The sequence below is a fragment of the Apodemus sylvaticus genome, chromosome 3 (assembly GCF_947179515.1).
Source record: "Apodemus sylvaticus chromosome 3, mApoSyl1.1, whole genome shotgun sequence".
Taxonomy (NCBI): Eukaryota; Metazoa; Chordata; class Mammalia; order Rodentia; family Muridae; genus Apodemus; species Apodemus sylvaticus.
In genome coordinates this window covers 122,742,758-122,761,085 of record NC_067474.1, presented here as the reverse complement: position 1 = coordinate 122,761,085, position 18,328 = coordinate 122,742,758, and the positions used below count along the sequence as shown (strand labels likewise).

General features: G+C 46.4%; 1 protein-coding gene across 8 annotated transcripts in view; it reads right to left on the bottom strand.

The window, feature by feature from the left end:
- Positions 1–17,809, bottom strand: part of Yipf1 (Yip1 domain family member 1) — a 42,231-nt gene extending 24,422 nt beyond the window's left edge. For 3 of the 8 annotated variants that reach the window (XR_007977055.1, XM_052176916.1, XM_052176923.1), the window contains exons 1-4: positions 17,700–17,809; positions 16,148–16,227; positions 11,339–11,502; positions 55–135 (exon numbers count right to left, since the gene is read on the bottom strand). Coding sequence is in view for 7 of the 8 variants with exons in the window: in XM_052176916.1 (XP_052032876.1) it covers positions 55–135; positions 11,339–11,502; positions 16,148–16,178 (276 nt within the window). In the remaining variant the exon portion in view is untranslated. Of the gene's footprint in view, positions 1–54; positions 136–11,338; positions 11,503–16,147; positions 16,228–17,418; positions 17,465–17,672 lie in introns of those variants that run through there. The other 5 variants (XM_052176917.1, XM_052176918.1, XM_052176919.1 and 2 more) reach the window with 5 other exon arrangements.
- Between the last annotated feature and the right edge of the window lie 519 nt (positions 17,810–18,328).

Here is an 18,328-nt window from a genome sequence, read left to right as displayed (position 1 = left end):
CCCGAGAAACAAGTCCCCACTGTGGAAAATAAGGGTTGAAGCTGCGTCACCGACCTGGTAAGTGTCCACATCAAAAAACGTCTGATAGTATTCGAACGTCCAGAAGGGGGAGTTTTTCTTCTGACCGGCAAGTAACTGTCAGAGGGGAAATGAAAGATGGTGAGCAACAGACTTCCCAATTTCTTCTTTTTAATTATGTATTTGTTTATTTAATTATTTATTTGTTACATAGGTATTTTGTCTTCATGTATGTCTGCATACCAGAAGAGGACTTCAGATCTCGTGGGATCTGATTATAGATGGTTATGAGCTCCCATGTGGGTGCTAGGAATTGAACTCAGGACCTCTGGAAGAACAAGCCAGAGCTCTTAACCACTGAGCCATCTCTCCAGCCCCCGACTTCCCTATTTCTTGAGACACCGAAATGCAAAAATGATACTCAGTGACTAAGGATACTCATCACGGCCCACTCCCACCCAGCCTGACACGGAAACAAGTGTTCGTAAGGAGGGAAGAGTTAGGATTGCAACAGACGGCAAGTTTTCTACCTCAGGGAGCAAAGGAAGCGTCAGACTGAGCAGAACATGGAATGTGTTATTCTGTACAACTGAGGGAGGCCAGATGGGCATAAGGGAAAACGGGGAAATGGAATAATGGCTAAAGGCTGACAGAATTACAGTGGGCTGTGACACGTCTGCTCAAACAGCCTAGACACAAGACCACTTGTCACCGGCTGGGACCAAAATGGTCAACTAAGGTGGCTGTTAATGGCCTTTCCTACATTATATTGGCATTTCTATACCATCAGCCCTGAAAAATTGCCTGTTCCTTTGCGTATCTGAGGCCATGATACATCTTGAAGAACCCATATGCCTTATTTAGGTTTCCATTGCTGTGATAGCCCCTTCCACCACATGTGTGGAGACAAGGTCTCTGGATGAAGCTGGAGCTGGTGCAGTGGCTAGACAGGCTCTGCTCTCCATCTCCTCAGTGCTGGGATTACAGGTATGCACCGCCACATCCAGCTTTTCATGTGGTACTGGGGATCTAAACAGGCCGTCCATCATGCATTCCTGGCAAGCGCTTTAACAATTGGCCATCTCCCCAGCCATAAAACGGAAATGTTTTATCTTGTTCCTACTAGCAGTCATACCCTTTAAAGTATATATTTAACTGCAGCCACATATGTCTGTAATTTCACTGTTGTATAATCCTGGCACTCTAGTCCCAAGTAAAGGCGGGAAGATCAGAGGATCAAGGTCAGCTTTGGTTATGAGGTAAATGTGCGGTTAGCCTGGGCTATGTGAAACCCTGTCTCCAATAAACCAAAAAACAAGCAAATAAATGGGGCCTGAGAGGCGGCTCAGTAGTTAAGAGCACTTGCTGCTCTTACAGAAGATAGAGTTGGGTTCCCAGTGCCCCTGTCAACTAATTCACAACAGCCTCTTACTCCAGCCCCAGGGGATTCAGTGTCCTCCACAGGCCCTGGCACATATGTGTAGACAAAACACACACACAAAAATAACACAGCACAAATAATAAACTCATCTCACCCTAGTTAATAGGAAAGAGAATATTTGGGGTAAGAAAGGATTTTGTATGATAAAATTAGGCTTACGCTAAAGTAATGATTATCCCCAAAACAAAACAAAAGAGTCAAGACCAAGATGGTATGTCACAGTGATCTTGTGGGCAGCTGTATACAAAATGGTTTAGGCGTGGGATCAAGTTGTGTCTAATTAGAAGGTTAGTGTGGGCTGAAAAGACGGCTCAACAGGTACAAGCATTGGATCCTCTTGCAGAGACCTGGGTCCAATTCCCAGCACCCACACAGGGGCTCATAACTCCAGTCCCAAGAAATCTGAAACCCTATTCTGGCTTTCTCAGACACCAGGTACATACACGCAAAAAAGTCCACCCATAAACCTAAAAGTAATTTAAAGAAATTAAAGGTTGTTGAAACTATTTCCCAAGGTTAAAATTTAATACACTGACATAAAACTAAAATATATCCTTTATGTTTAAGTAAACAGATTTTCGGGAGCTAGAGAGATGGCTCGGAGAACCTGGATTCAATTCCAAGCATCCCGGTAGTGGCTCACAACTGCCTAGAACTCCAATACCAGGGGATACTACGCCCTCTTCTGGCCTCCTCAGGTACTGCAGTCACAAGGTACACAGCCACACATGCAGGCAAAACACTCATGCACATAAAATAAAAATGAATACATTTTTCTAAAGGAACATATTTTCTTAAACTACTGCTCTACTCTTAGTAACAGTTACAAAAAATTGGCTACAGGACAATTCTTCACTTTAAAAGACAATTGCTTGTGTTGGGGTAGGGCAGGGGCACTCCCAATTACTAGGGAATTTAATCTTAGCACAATCAATATTTACTTAACTATTTGTTCTGAAGCCTTTAAAATAACCACTGCAGGGCCAGCAAGGCAGTGCAGCCAGTAAGGGTGCTTGCCTCCCAGCCTAATAACCTGAGTTCAATCCCAAGGACCTACGTGGTTAAAGAAGAGAGCGGATCCCCACAGGTTGTCTGCTGACCCCCCAAAAGCACCATGGCATATACACACCCACACACAGATAAAGAAGGGAAGGCTAAAATCTGGTTGTTTGAGCAACTATTATTTTAGGTTATTATAGACTATTTAAGAGTATATATACATATATATGACCACATATGCAAAAACTGAGGCTTGTACATTCAAAATACACAAGGTGATCTACAGGTAATCTTGCTTCTACAAGTCACATTAAATCCAGGCCTCTGACATATACCATGGCCAAGTGCAACTCTGATCTGTATTCAGAACATTCAGATAGAAAATAATCAGATGAATTTCAGACAGGGGATAATTTTTTTTAAAGATTTATTATTTATTATATGTAAGTACACTGTAGCTGTCTTCAGACACCAGAAGAGGGTGTCAGATCTCTTTATAGATGGTTGTGAGCCACCATGTGGGTGCTGGGATTTGAACTCATGACCTTCGGAAGAGCAGTCGGTGCTCTTACCCACTGAGCCATCTCTCCAGCCCCAGGGGATAATTTTTATCAGCCCTGCTCTGGACCTTGTGCTCCAACTTGCTTGTTTCTCTTCTGAGACCATCTGCCCAAGAACTCCTGAGTGCCAACCCAAGAGCCAGTGTGCCGCCATTTCCCCTCTGACAGAAGGAAAGCAACACTCGTGAACCAGGAAAACACTGTCTGACTGCAGGAACAGCAACACACTGGTGGAGCAGAACTACAGCAGAGTGGAGGTCTCAGTGTGGAGAACAGCTGCAGAGATGGGGAAGACTCCAGACCTTCTGACAGAAGTTAAAGGTGAGAATATCTCACCACACAGTGGGGGCGCATGCCTTTGATCCCAGGAGGCAGAGGCAGGCAGATTCCTGAGTTCAAGGCCAGCCTGAGCTAAAAAGTGAAACCCTGTCTCAAACACACACACACACACACACACACACACACACACACAGAGAGAGAGAGAGAGAGAGAGAGAGAGAGAGAGAGAGAGAGAGAGAGAGATTAAGACAAAAGCTAGTAAAGTTCTATTTAAAAAAAAAGTCTGACTTGCATTTACTATTTGAATAAAGTGTGTTTCACTATTGTATAGCCTTGGGGTGTCAGTCTGTAATCACTGTTTTTTTTTTTAACTAATTCATTTATATACCAGTGCTCTGTCTGCATGTAAACCTGCACATCAGAAGAGGACATCAGATCCCATTATATATGTCTATGAGCCACCATGTGGGTACAGGGACTTGAACTCATGACCTCTGGAAGAGCAGCCAGTGCTCTTAACCACTGAGCTGTCTCCCCAGCCCCTGTGGTCACTGTTGATGCTTCCAGAACTTCTCAAACATCTAAAATCATGCTTTGATTTTTCTGGGGGTGGGGTGGGATAATGTGGTTAATAGATATGGACCTAACATCCTGCCAAGACAAGAGTCTAAATTTTACTTCAAATGTAAAATTGAAGCCAGGTGTTCTATAGCTCATGCCTATAATCATGTCACAAGGATCACTGTGAGCGAAAGGTGGGCCTCAAAAACAAAACACAAAAAATCAAAAGTAAACGCAAGCCAGGCTTGGTGCTACACACCCATAGTCCCAGCACTCAGGAGGTGAAAGCCCAGACACCAACTAACTCTGCCTTCTTTGTTTATTTAATGTACTTATGTTCCCCAATGTGTAAAGCTTCTAAAACGCAGAGCTTAGGGGTGTCCTCCACACCAGAACTGGCAGAGGAGCTGACTGGGACTCCTATCTGTGTCCTCTTAATTGTATACTGACTAGCATCCTCGAGTGAGGACAATGAGTCCTGCCCAAACACGACACTCCAGGAAGCCAGTGGCATTGTGACAATGGAAAGACCTAGACATTAGTCACCTGGGAAGTGCGTCTGTAAACAGGAGCAAAGTGTAACAGGCATTCTCTTTAGTTTTGGTTTTGCTTTTTCATTTTTATTTTTTGTTTTTGCTTTTGTTTTTGAGACAGAGTTTTGATATGTAGCCCAGGCTGGCCTTAAACTTTAGATTCTCCTGTCTACACCTTCTTAGTGCTGAGAGTGCTGGGGTTACAATATGACCCAACATAACCAGCTATGCAATGAATAATTATTTATGCCATTTAATGTTTCATAATTTGATAAAAGTAAGCTCTTAATGAGTTATAAGGCCAGGCATGATGACACATGCCTGTAAATGTAAAACATAGACGGGAGAGTCAGGAGGATAAGAAGTTTGAAGACAGCCCCACTACCCAGTGAGTTCGAAGTCCACTTGAGCGACAGGCGACACTGTCTTAAAACAAAAGCTTTTTATATTTATGCATTTGTTTTGTGCACGGGTGTGTATGGAGGTCAGAGGACAACTTTGTGGAGTTGCTTTTCTCCTTTCCTTCCAGCTCTACATGGACTCGAGGGTTACACTCAGGTTACCTGGTTTGTGGGGCTGTGCTGATAGTCCTGGGGTAAAAAGAAATTATTTTAAAAAATAATGAGGGCCTTAGTCCCAGCTCTCAGGAGGCAGCAGCAGGCAGATCTCTGAATTTGAGGCCAGCCTAGTCTATAGAGTGAGTTCCAGAACAGCCAGGGCTACACAGAAAAACCCTGTCTCAAACTCACTCACTCACACTCTCTCTCATACACACACACACACACACACACACACACACACACACACTAATAGTAATAATAATAGGAGCTTAATTAATTAAATGATGACATGTGAACACTTTAAGATTCCTCTCAGAGACCCATCTTGGCTGGACGAAGGCCCCACTTCTTACCCTGTTCTGTGTTACAATGGCCCCAACGTGAACAAAATTAAGCCCAGTTAAAATTCTGTCCAGTTGATATATGTATGTCCAGAGACATACACATTACCATCAATCGGGGATCGCAGCAAACTCAAAGCCAGCTTGGTCTGCAACAGTAAGTTCCAGAACTAATCAGGCCCACAAAGCAAGGTCTGTCTCAAAAAACAAAACAAACCAAGCCAAGCCAAACCAAGCCAAATTCTATCCAAAAGGTTATAACTTTGTGCTATAGATTTTACAGTCTTAAATGGAGCAGCCATCTGGTTTCTCTTTATAAATCAAGGTGTCCCCTGTATCCATAGAAATTACAAAAATTAAAATGAAAACCTACTTACTCCCCTTTCACAACTGGAGGAAGTGACCCAAGCGTACTCAACAACCAAAGCTCAGAAGCACTGCCAGGAAAGACAGGATTGCTATTAAAAGCCAATATTCAGTGCTTGACCTCGACAGTCAGTCAACATCTAGAGGATGAGGGATCCCTCTAAAAGGAGCCTGCAACCCCAGTTCGTCACCAGTGCTCTTGCTCAGAGAGGCTGTAGCTATTTGAGGCTGGCCTTTAGTCAGGATACATTCTACAATGAGAGCCACTGGACAGGGAATGTCCCCGTGTTTCCAAGGAGAGCCATGTGGCGGTGAGACTCTGAATAGATCCTAGCAGAACAGCAAAAGATTAAAGGACATTAGAGAGGAAAAGGGCATTGTGGGCCACCTTCTCAGGCTGAGACGCAGGAAGGCACAGTCAAAGAATGCAAAACTTAGCAACATTTTAAATCTGTAAGAGAAAAAAAGCAAACCTAATGGACTGATTGCAGTCTGAGATCACAATCCATGGTTGTCCAAGTAAATCAAGCTGTATTTTGGGGTGCACCCAGGACTGGCCAGCCAGCTGTCTCATCCTAATTGAGACAATTGAGAGAGCAGCCCCTGCTGGCCTCTTGAAGTCTCTTTTATAGGAGAAATCGGGTGTTCAGAGGGGCATAGGGAGATACAACGTAAGGGAAGGAACAAGGGTAGTGCTATGCATCATGGGAATGGGTTGCAAGCAGTTTACATCAGATCTAACAAACAGCAACTTATTCTTAATTTCAAATAGAAACCTTAACTTGCAAGGACTTAACACAGGACAACAGGCACTTATAACTGTCTTAACTGCAAACAGAACCCTTAACCTGCGAGGTACGTTTTTCCTGTTATAGTCACCCATAACTTGCAGTGGATGTTGTTCCTGTCTTGTTCATTCATGGAAGCCCACGCCTTTAATCCCTGGAGTGGGGAGGCAGAGGCAGACAGATCTCCAATCTACAGGCCAGCCTGGTCTACAGAGAGAGTTTCACACCACCCAGGGCTATATAGACCCTATCTCAAAAAAAGTAAAATAAAATGAAATAAGACAAAATGGGCTCAGTAATGTCAGCTGTTTATTATAGGATCTGCTCAAAAAGAACACCAGTGGTCACGGTGGTCAGTGAGAAAAGCTGACTGATTCCAGCAGGCCCTGGTCACCCCTCTGTGACTCTGACCCACAGCCATGCCGTGCTCAGATCCCCAGTTCTACTGGCTGTTCCACAGATGGGACTACCAGCTCTTCTTAGCAAACTGCCGGTGTTATTTTGATACAAGTATTTTCTTTTTTCTTTTTCTTTTTTTGGATTTGGTTTTTCGAGTCAGGGTTTCTCTGTGTAGCCCTGGCTGTCCTGGAACTCACTCTGTAGACCAGGCTGGCCTCGAACTCAGAAATCCACCTGCCTCTGCCTCCCGAGTGCTGGGATTACAGGCGTGAGCCACCACCACCCGGCTAAGTATTTTCAATTATATAAGACATCTTTCTGTGTCTCCTTCAGGCCCACATTTTAATTATCTGGAGCCAATAACTACAAAGGTCTTTAAGATCTTAGGGTCTGGTCCCATACTAGAAGTTATTCTTACATGCCTCTCTACTGGATGGTTGATGGTCACAGGTTACACAGAAGCATAAAAATCTTCATTTGGCTTTCTGTCCAGCTGAATTCTTTTCTGTGCTCTGCCCTAGGACTAAATTATCTGGTTCCTTTTTTTTTTTTTTTAACTTTTTAAACTTTGATCTTTACTCATGTATCTGTATGTGCCTGCATATTCATGCAGGTACACACAGAGACCAGAGGTGCTGGATCCCTTAGCTACAGTTACAGGCAGATGTGGGTCCCCTGATATGGCAAACCAAACTCTAGTCCTCCTGTAGAGCAGCAAGTGTTCTTAACCACTGAGCCATCCTTCTCCAGCCCACTTGGTTGTTTTATTTTCAGTTGTGAGTCTGTCTATCTAGCTACAGTTTCCATTGCTGTAAAAAGGCACCATGACCAAGGCAACCCTTATAAAGGACAACATTTAATTGGGGCTGGCTTACAGGTTCAGAGGTTCAGTCCATTATCATCATGGCAGAAAGCATGACGGCAGCAGGTAGGCTCGGTGCTGGAGGAGCTGAGAGTTCTATGTCTTGTTCCAAAGGCAAAGAGAAGACTGACTAGCAAACAGGAGAAGACTGACTATTCTGCACTGGGCAAAGCTTCAAAGTCCACCCCCATAGTGACACCCTTCCTCCAACAAGGCCACACCTCCTAACAGTACCACTCCCTATGGGCCAAGCATATTCAAACCACCACATTCCACTCCCTAGCCTCCACAGGCTTGTTCAAACACCTGAGTCTATAGGAGCCACTAACTAGCCGTAGCATAATGCAAATACATTTAGTCTAATTTAAAAAGCCCCCAGACTCTATAACAGTCTCAGCAATGTAAAAAATCCAAAGTTCAAAGTTTCTACTGCAACTCATGCAGTAATCCCCTACAAAATCAAAATGAAAGCGTAGATCGCACACCTCCAACATCACAGGCTATACATTACCATTCTAAAACGCCAAAGTGAGGAAAATACAGGACCAAAATAAGACCAAAAACCAGCTGGGAAACTCCAAACTCAGCATCTCCATGTCTGATGTCAAAGCATGCTTCAGATCTCCAACTCCTTTCATCTGTGTTGACTGTAACACACTTTTTCTCCTTGCTGGTTTCACTCCTTGTTAGCAGCTTTCTTCAGCAGGAATCCCATGGCTCAGACATCTCTAACACCTTGGGGTCTTCAACTTTATACCTTCTTGTTCCAATATCTGGGATCCACACATGATCTTCTGGGCTCCTCCAAAGGGCTTGGGTCACTTCTCCAGCTCTGCCCTCTGTAGCACTCTAGACTCTGGTTGACTCCACTCCACTGCTGCTGCTGTTCTTGGTGATCAACCCATGGTACTGGCATCTCCAATTCGCTGGAGTCTCCTGCTGCAACTAGGCTTCACCAATAGCCTCTCATAGGCTCTCTTCATGATGCCAAGCCTTAACTTCTTTGTATGACCCCTTCAGTCCTGGGCCATCAGCTGTAACTGAGGCTGCACCTTCACCAATGGCCTTCATGGCCTCTCACAGTGCGAAGCCTCAGCTGTTCTTCATGACCCCTTCATGCCTTTAAAACCAGTACCATTTAGGTGATTCTTATACATTACCAAGTCCAGCTGAAGTAGAAGGTATGACCTTGGCTATCTCTGGAACACAGTTTATTTCTGCTCTCAGAAAACACTTCCCAGAAGATTTTACCTAACGCTTCTCTTCTTAATCACTGCTAATTTCTTAGCTCCAGCTAACCAGCATCAATTGACCTTCCTGGAGCCTGTACTCTATTTCCTTTTGTTGTTGTTTTTGTTGTTGTTGTTGTTGTTACACTTCATCAAAACACTCTTCATGAGGGTAAACCACGGCATAGAGTCTAAACTGGGATGTTTTGAGACCTCCTTTTTCTTTCTTTCTTTCTTTTTGTTTTTGTTTGTTTGTTTGTTTGTTTTGTTTTGTTTTTTTCAAGACAGGGTTTTTCTGTATAGCCCTGGCTGTCCTGGAACTCACTCTGTAGGCCAGGCTGGCCTTGAACTCAGAAATCTGCCTGCCTCTGCCTCCCAGAGTGTGCCACCACCACCCGGTGAGACCTTTTTCTTTTTTCCTTTTTCTTTTCTTTTTTTTTTTTAAAGATTATTTATTGTATGTAAACAAAAGAATGGTCAGGCCTATCACAGCAATATCACAGTCCTGGAACCAACTTCTGTCTTAGTTAGGGTTTCTCTTTTTGTGAAGAAACACCATGATCAAGGCAACTCTTATACACACTTCCTTCAACAAGGCCACACCTCCTAACAGTACCAACACTAAGGGCCATGTATATTCCAACCAGCATGTAGCCTTTAGCATTAAGTCATTTCTCTCCACCCAACTTTGTTCTGTTAAGGTAGTATTTTATATACCTGAAGGCCAGTTGGTCAGCAGTGAAAACTGCCCTGTTCCCCTAACTTGGCTCCTACCTTGGGCTAGCCCTCTACTGTCTATCGTTTTGTTAGTAACCTATCTTCAGTCCTTGCCTCTATAAACATTTTGGCCAGGTTTGTGTTTCTAGGTTTCAAGTATCCCACGTAAAGTTAACATTCAAGTGCTGAGGCCAGGAATTTCAACAAGAGAGACAAAAGGCCGAGACCTGCCACTGAGCCTCACACACCTTTAAGAAGAGAGGTGAGCCAGGGAACTGCAAGTGGCCTACAAGCAAGAAAATGAAAGACCAGGAAACTACAGGCAAACTGGTTAAGACTAGTCACTACTCAGGGGACACTCATTCTGACCAAGGACAGGATTGTCCTTAGGCTTAGTTAGTTGTGTTCCTGTTTATTTGAGATAGAGTCTCACTAAGGAGTCCAGGCTGGCCTTGAACTCTCAATCATTGGGAGTACCTTGATGTCAGGGGAACTTGCAGGCCTCTGGGAGCTTCCTTACAATGGCTACTGTAAAGTATCTTAAGAGCCTTGTCAGCGGAGCTGTACAGCACGTCCAAGCAAGCGTTGAGCCATGGGCGGAGTCTGAGTTCCTGTCCTCTCCTGGAGAATACATACATTCAAATCCATCCCCTCTGGATGAGGTGTAGTCCCGTGCGCCTGGCTGCTCCCCCTGTAGGGCAGCCTGTGGCTCGCCACTCTAACCCCAGTGCTCTGCAGGCTTCTGGATGTCTTCTCTGTAAGAGACTCACTTTCCCTTCACTGCAGAATGATTCCTGGTGACAATGGACCCACACAGCTGGTGATGGTGCCCAAGAGTTGTGCAGTGAAGCCAGTACTACACACTGAGCCAGTGCTCCTCTCCTGGGCTGTGGACATAATCCAAGTTGTGGAATACTGAAGGAATACTACTCCCCCCCTATACCCCAACCGTGTGCCCAGGGTCACAAAGACCCACTTGATTTATACGCCACCCAACCAGCAGGGGGCCTCCATGCCTCCCTGTGGCCCTCCTGGTGTGGCGTCACCTACACCGTTTCTCAAGCCCCACTGAGTCCGCTCCCACTGCTTCTAGTCAAGACCAATCTGCTTGGCGTTGTCCGGTCTTCTGGCCTAGAGGTCTGTCTTCCTCCAATTTATATTTTAAGGCCACCAAATCTAACTAATGTTTGAACATGGCTAAACCTTTCACTGGCTCCTGATGCTTTTCAGAATGCACGAGAATGAACTGAACTCAGCAGGTCCCCGTCTGTTCACAGTCTTACCTGCTGTGAACTCTGCTGCAGTACAGGAGAGGAGGCTGCCCTCCCCTCCCCCCCCACCCTGTCTGCACGAGCTCTTTCCCGCCTCTGCTTGCTCCACCCCCTTGCCGATCTTCCCTGGGCCATCTTTCCCTCTTGCAGCAAACATGGCCAGATGTCAATGACCAGAGGACGCCCTCCCTAGCCTCCTGCTCGCTTCCCAGACACACCCCCCACACAAGCTTCCCGCGGGGAATGATCTGTTTATTGCCTGCCTGTTTCCCAGCCCCAATGTGATGTCGTGGTTCTTGTGTCTTGGTGTGACCACTGCCTGGCACTGCACCAGGCAGGAACCAAAAGAGTAAATGCATGGACTCTAAGCTCTGAGAAAAGTCAAAGGGCAGAAGCTGGAAGCTTAGCGCAAACCTCGGTCTCGTCAGACTCGTTGTTCCCCAGCAGCTCCTCATCCTCTTCTCTCCTCAAGCTCCGGGGGTGTCTGGGCTGATGGCCGAAAGATACGCTGGGGTCCTCGATGTCTATCGCAGTAGCATCTGGGTTGGCTGCTAACAGTGTGGCTCCATCACCAAATTCTGGAATGAAGCAGAGCACAACGGCCTGGAAGCCCTCCCACACTGGCAGCTGGATGCGTCTCTCCGAAAGCTCGGTGCTGGAGATGTAGCGCCGAGGTACAGCACACGCACACGCCAGCCTAAGGACCTACTTCCAGTCCTCACGCTGCTTGTTACCTCTGCTCTGCCATGAGCTTTATCTGTGACAAGCAGCAAGCGGCTTTGGAAACAATCTCTGCACCAGGGAGGCTGAAGCGGGAGGGTTTGACTCAAGAGCCACCTGGGCACACAGCACAGCGAGGAGGGGAGCTGGGGGATTATCTAAATAGTCTTTAGTAGGGTACCGGATCCATCTGAACATCTCTGACTCAGGCAAGTCCTTATCACCATAGAAACCATGAGGACCAAGAAGCAGAGTGGAAAAAACAGAATAAGAATCACTCAGCTCCACCACAGGAAGGCAAGCGCTAGGAATGTCCAGGCGCCCTTCCTTTCCTTACACAGTGAGATTCAGGCCAGTGATGATCACTCCCTCCTAAAACAAATGGTGTCCTCAGCTGAGAGGACACCAGGTCCTGCTCTTGGGCGTGCTCACGGCTAACAATTATAGAACCTGCTTGTCTGCTGGTGACTGTATAGGAACAATGAATTCTGTACTATAATAGTTTTGGGGGTACACAAGAGATGGCAGTGCACACAGAGCTTCTAGTGGAGGGACTATGGGCAAGAACACACTATGACATATACATATGAAGATGCCACAGTGAACCATTTACTCTCCATGCTAACCTGAAAAACAAGTAAATAAACAAACAGAGAGAATCAAAGGAAGAAAAGTAAAAGAGTAGGGGGCTCTAGTCTTAAGATGGCCACTAATCAGGGTGACCAGTAAGTCACATGTGTGTGCATGTGTGCATATGTGTGTCCATGTGTGTGTGCATGCACATGTGTGTGACCATGTGTGTGTGCTGTGCATGCGGGTATGTTTGTGTGTCCGTGTTTGTCCATGTATACATGTATGCATGTATGAGTGTGTGTCCATGTGTATCTGTGTGTGCATGTGTATACATGTGTGTGTGCATGTACGTGTGTCCATGTGTGTGTGCATGCACATGTGTGTGACCGTGTGTGTGCTGTGCATGCGGGTATGCTTCTGTGTCCGTGTTTGTCCATGTATACATGTGTGCATGTATGTGTGTCCATGTGTATCTGTGTGTGCATGTGTGTAATGTGTGTGTGCATGTGCATGTCTGTGTGTGTGCATATGTGCGTGTGTGCCTGTGAATGTATATGCGTATGCTTGCATATGTATGGAGGGAGGCTGTGACTGACATCAGGCATCTTCCTCCGTCACTCTCCACTTTACTTCCTGAGGCAGACACTCTTACTACAAACCCAGAGTTTGTCAGTCCTGGCCAGTCCAGCTAGCTGGGAATTCTCTCTGCCTCTCCCTAGTGCTGGATTACAGGCAGCCTGCACACCTGCCCATATGCTTCATGCAGTTCTCACACTAGCATGGCAAGTGCTTTATCTACCAAGTCATCTCTCCAGCCCTAGGACAGTGTTCTAAGGCTCCTGGGCGGTGGTGGCGCACGCCTGTGATCCCAGCACTCTGGGAGGCAGATTCGGGCAAATTTCTGAGTTCGAGGCCAGCCTGGTCTACAGAGTGAGTTCCAGGACAGTCAGAGCTATACAGAGAAACCCTGTCTCAAAAAAACCAAATCCAAAAAACCAAAAAAAAAAAAAAAAAAAAAAACCAAACAAACAAACAAACAAACAAAAACAAAAACAAAAACCAGGCTCCTGGGCTCTACTGTTAAATCACATCCAGAAGAACTTTCCTCATTAACTTCCTCCAGCAGTGATGGAGACTGTCTCTGAGAATCCCAACACTTTGACTAGCTGTGTTGAAGAAAACTCAAGACAACACTGAAAATGTTCTTTTTTCATTTTCCTTTGAGACAGGACTTCACTACTTAGCCTAGGCTGGCTTTGAGCCTGAGATCCTCTCGCCCCTGCCTCTCAAGTGCTGAGATTATATGTAGGCGCTGACACACCTAGCTTACCTCTGAATGTCTGAAGACCTGAGAAAGCACCAGTAGTCATGGCTATAACACACACTGTAACATACAGGTCCCAGCAGTGGGGTGGGGCTTAGCTAAGCTCTCTTTAGTGTCCCACAGGTCCATGAATACTTTATGCAGAAAATCAAAGCAGCAAGGCTGAAGAAACAGGCTACTGTGTAACACCTGCCAGAGCCTTGTGGCCAACTTTTGGGGTGCAGGAACATGGGATGACCTTGCTTCAGTGAAGACTCCAATCATAGGCCAGGCCTGGTGGCACACCTTTAATCCCAGCACTTGGGGGGCAGAGGAAAGTGGATCTCTGAGTTTGAGGCCAGACTCATCTACAGATTGAGTTCCAGGGCAGCCAGGGCTACATGGAGAAATTCTGTCTTGAAAAACCAAACATAAATAAATGAAATAATAATAATTAATAATAACTCCAACCATGCATGACCCTAGTCTTTGGAGAAATTATTCCATGTCTTTGAGTCTGACTCTTCACCTAAACACTGCAGACAATACCTACCCCACAGAGACCTTCGGAGAGGATACAACTCCTACCATATATTGGCAGACAGGGCACTGACATTTAAAAGATGGTCACAGTGCTCTGAAACAGAGCCACATGAAGGGAGACACACTTAAGGTACACATATTTCAAAAGCACCATTTTGCTGGCGAAAAGGCACACCAGGAAGAGGAGGAAGCAGAGGGCCACTGTGCACGCACGAGGTTAGAGGGGCTCGAAGGAAGAAGACACAGCTCGCAGCGTTGATGGGGCCAGAGGCTCCTGAGGAAAATGCCCAACAAGAATGGCCACAGGTGCCGGGCGGTGGTGGCACACGCCTGTAATCCCAGCACTCGGGAGACAGAGGCAGGCAGATTTCTGAGTTCAAGACCAGCATGGTCTACAGAGTGAGTTCCAGGACAGCCAGGGCTACACAGAGAAACCCTGTCTTAGGAAAATAACAACAACAACAACAACAACAACAACAAAACAAGAATGGCCACAGGTGCTATACAAAGGGCAAAGAAGGAGCCGGGGCAGAGCAGGAAGCGTATGCAGCTGGCAGACAGGGACGGCACCATCTGGAGTGTATCTCTTCCTACAGTAACGTTCTCTGTCATTGTGTCCTGCCTATCTGAAGCCATCTTTTATGTCCATCTTTTCCTAGCACAGTGACTTCTGCCAGAAGACACCTGGACTCCACCTTCTCGTCTACCATCCTTCCAGGCCACCCCAGGGACCGCGTGCTCCTCCCTGAAGCCGAAGTCCCAAACACCATTTCATAGCCCCATGTTCATCACTGCCTGCCCCCTCTCAAGTCGCCTTGGGCCATCAACCTCTGCTGCCCAGTCTATGATCTGAAACACAGACCAACTTTTTGCTCTTTAAAGAGAAAAAAATTAAGCAATCTTCCTCCCGCCACCCAAGGGGCTTTGCAAATGCTGTCCACAACACTTGCACCTCCTCGCACTGTGCAAGCAAGATCTGAAGGAAGACAACTTGGAACTGGAAAACAGTGCAAAAGCCCTAAGCTGGATCGCTGTTAGGTCAGAAGCCTGGTGTGGCAGGCAAGGGTGGGAAAGGCCATGAGCTATCTCATCAGGAGATGAGAGCAGAGGCCGTGGACCCTCTGTTCACTCTGTTCCAGTGAGATGAAAGCAAGGTGCCGGTGGAAGGCGGGGTTTTAACATAGGTGACGGAACCAAAGGTGATCTTGTTCCTTATGGGATGGTGAGAGGAGGTGAGGAACAGGCAGGCGCTTAATTTATTATTATATATATTTATATCATATATATTTAATAACATATACAATACATAATATATTATATATTATATATTTATATTATATATATTAATAATAGTAAATTATATAAATATTTATATATTTTTTTTATTTGTGTGTATGTGTGGAGGTGGGAAGTATATGACTGCCTGTGTGCAGTCCCTGTGGAGACCAGAGGAGCATCAGATCCCCTGAACTGGATTTACAGACATTGCGAGCCTCCTGATGTGAATGGGCACTGGGCGTCTGCACTGGAGCGCTTGCCCAGTCTGAAACAAGGGGTCTGAAGCAAGATGGAGAATTATGGCTGTGACAGTATTTGTCCAAGATGTAATTTCTATTTTAACATCAAATCCTCCTCAGACAGTGAAGAGTCTGTGATGTCACAGGGCCCGGGTTCCAGTCCTGGCTCTCTGGTTTATTAAGTGTGTGACTCTTAGGCAGACAGCTTGATTTCTTTCTGGGCTTTGGTTTCCTTACAGAAAAGACAAGCAGAATGATTACTTTATAAAACCTGATCTAGGAAGGATTACGTGAGTTGTCGCCTGTAAAGGATTTACAACGGTATCTGCACAGCGAGTGCTCAGAAAACACGAGGCAACTGTTATTGCCTAGTTTATGATGCCTGCTGCCCATCGGAAGAGTTCTGTGAGAAAAAGAAAGAAACCAGAAAAACCTGGGTGTGCCCAACAGCCTCTTACCAAGATGTTTGAGATCAAATCCTTTAAGGTATGTGTCAGTACTGATATCCGCCGCTGTGGCAGCAGAGGCTGCCATCACAAGGTAAGGGGGACCCGCCCGCCTGCGTACCTTCAAACCGTGAGCCATCCGCAGCTGCCATTCAGCCAGAAGCTCCTCTCCCAGTGGTGAGGAAGAAAATGTTCCGGGGTCTAAAACAGAAATAAGTAAGCTTAGGAAAATGGAACAATCTGCAAAAGGAATTCAGAGTAAAGGAATTCTAAGAGCCAGCTAGGGTGCTAGCTCATGCCTTTAACCTAGACACTGTGAAGGCAGATCTCTATGAGCTTAAGGGTAGCCTGCTCTACATAGTGAGACCCTGTCTCAGAAATTAAAAATGATTACTACATGTTTTTAAAGATTTATTTATTTATTATATGTAAGTACACTGTAGCTGTCTTCAGACACTCCAAAAGAGGGTGTCAGATCTTGTTACGGATGGTTGTGAGCCACCATGTGGGATTTGAACTCAGGACCTTCAGAAGGGCAGTCGTGCTCTTAACCGCTGAGCCATCTCTCCAGAGCCCCCTCCCCCATTGTTACCTTTCTTTATCTTTTGTGGCTATGGGTCTGGTCTTTCCTTCCACCATGAGGGACCCAGAATGGGACTCGAACCATGCTTGGAGACAGCCGCCTTTCCCTATGAGCAATCTTCCCCCGCACAAATACTTGCCTACTCTTTCAGTGGGGATTGATAGTTTATATCACAGGTCATACAACTTGCTACTTAATATAGCTCAGGAAGAGTGCGTGGAGCTGAGCAGGCTCACGGAGTTAAAGAAGAGGAGTGAACCAGAGAAGGCAAGGAACCTGTGAATAGAGTATGTGAGGTGAGAACTAAACACAGGAGAGTCTAGACGCACTGAGGACTCTGTGAATGGGTGTCTGGGCTAGCCTGTGATCAGGACGTCTCTGAGCGGTGTCCACCCAATGCAGGAAAGAACCAGCCAGAGCAACGCTGGACAGCCTAAAAAGGAACAGGAAGCTGGGGGTGTAGCTCATTTGAATGCTTGCCTAGCATGCACAAAGTCCTGGGTCCAATTCTCAGGACCTGCAAAATCTGATGCATGCCTGCAATCCCAGCACCTAGGAGATGAAGGCAGGAGACTGAGCAAGTTTAAGGTTATCCTAGGCTATCTGGTGAGCTGGACTTATAAGAGGGCCCCTATCAACAAGAAGAGACTGGCTGCAGGGGACACTCGCCGCCGCGTGAAAGTTTAGGGGGCCAGGTGCAGCCTGGAGATGGAAGAAAACGGAAGGGGAGCCTAGGATTTGGGAGAGGAGATGGGGAAAGCGTGCGGGTGCAGCCGGTTTAAGGTCCCAGATCCTGGGGTCAGACAGACCTGGGTTTGAGTCCCGGTCCTATTGCTTCTCTCCTGTGTGTGTGCGCTCCTTGAGGCTCCTGATCTGTAAAATGAGTTCATGATGTGTCTAGACCATTCTATAAGGTAGAGCGTGTGAAGAGCTTAGAAAGAACCGGGCAATTAGCAGCGCTTGACTGTTAGCGACGCTGCAGTCGGACCCTGGGAAGCACAGACAGGGTTTGGGGGGGAAATGCTTAAGCAGCAGAGACCCGGGCGGGTAGGAGATTCCCCACCTGGCTCAGAAGCCCTGACGCCCTCACCTCGCAGGGAGAGGGTCCCGCTGTCCAGGAAAGGTTGGGGCCTGGGATGCTCTGCACTGGTAGCCGGTCAGCCGGGTCCCGGAAGCCGGAGATCCGGAGGGAGGGCGTTGGATCTCTCCGCCTCCTCCGGGCAGAGCACCGCCCCCTCTCTTAAAGCAAACGCGATCACCGAGCGATGACTTCGAAAACGTGGAAGGCTCCTAAGCACGGAGGACGTCTGAGCCTCGTCCGGCTCCTCTCGGTGGTCTTAAAGAGGCAGGCGAAGTAGGGCGAATTCTCAGGAGTTCCGGAGTGTTTATTCATTGTTTATACATTTTTCCTTATGCAAATAGAAAAATGAAAAATAATTGAGAAAAAGAAAATAGGTCGAGCTGGAGAGTTGACTCAGCGGTTAAGAGAACTGAATGCTCTTCCGAAGGTCCTGAGTTCAAATACCAGCAACCACATGGTGGCTCACAACCATCCCTAATGAAATCTGACGCCCTCTTCTGGTGTGTCTGAAGACAGCTACAGTGTACTTGCATATAATAAATAAATAAATCTTTGGTCTGGAGCGAGCTGGCCGGAGCGAGCAGAGGTCCTGAATTCAATGCAATTCCCAGCAACCAAATGATGGGCTCACAACCATC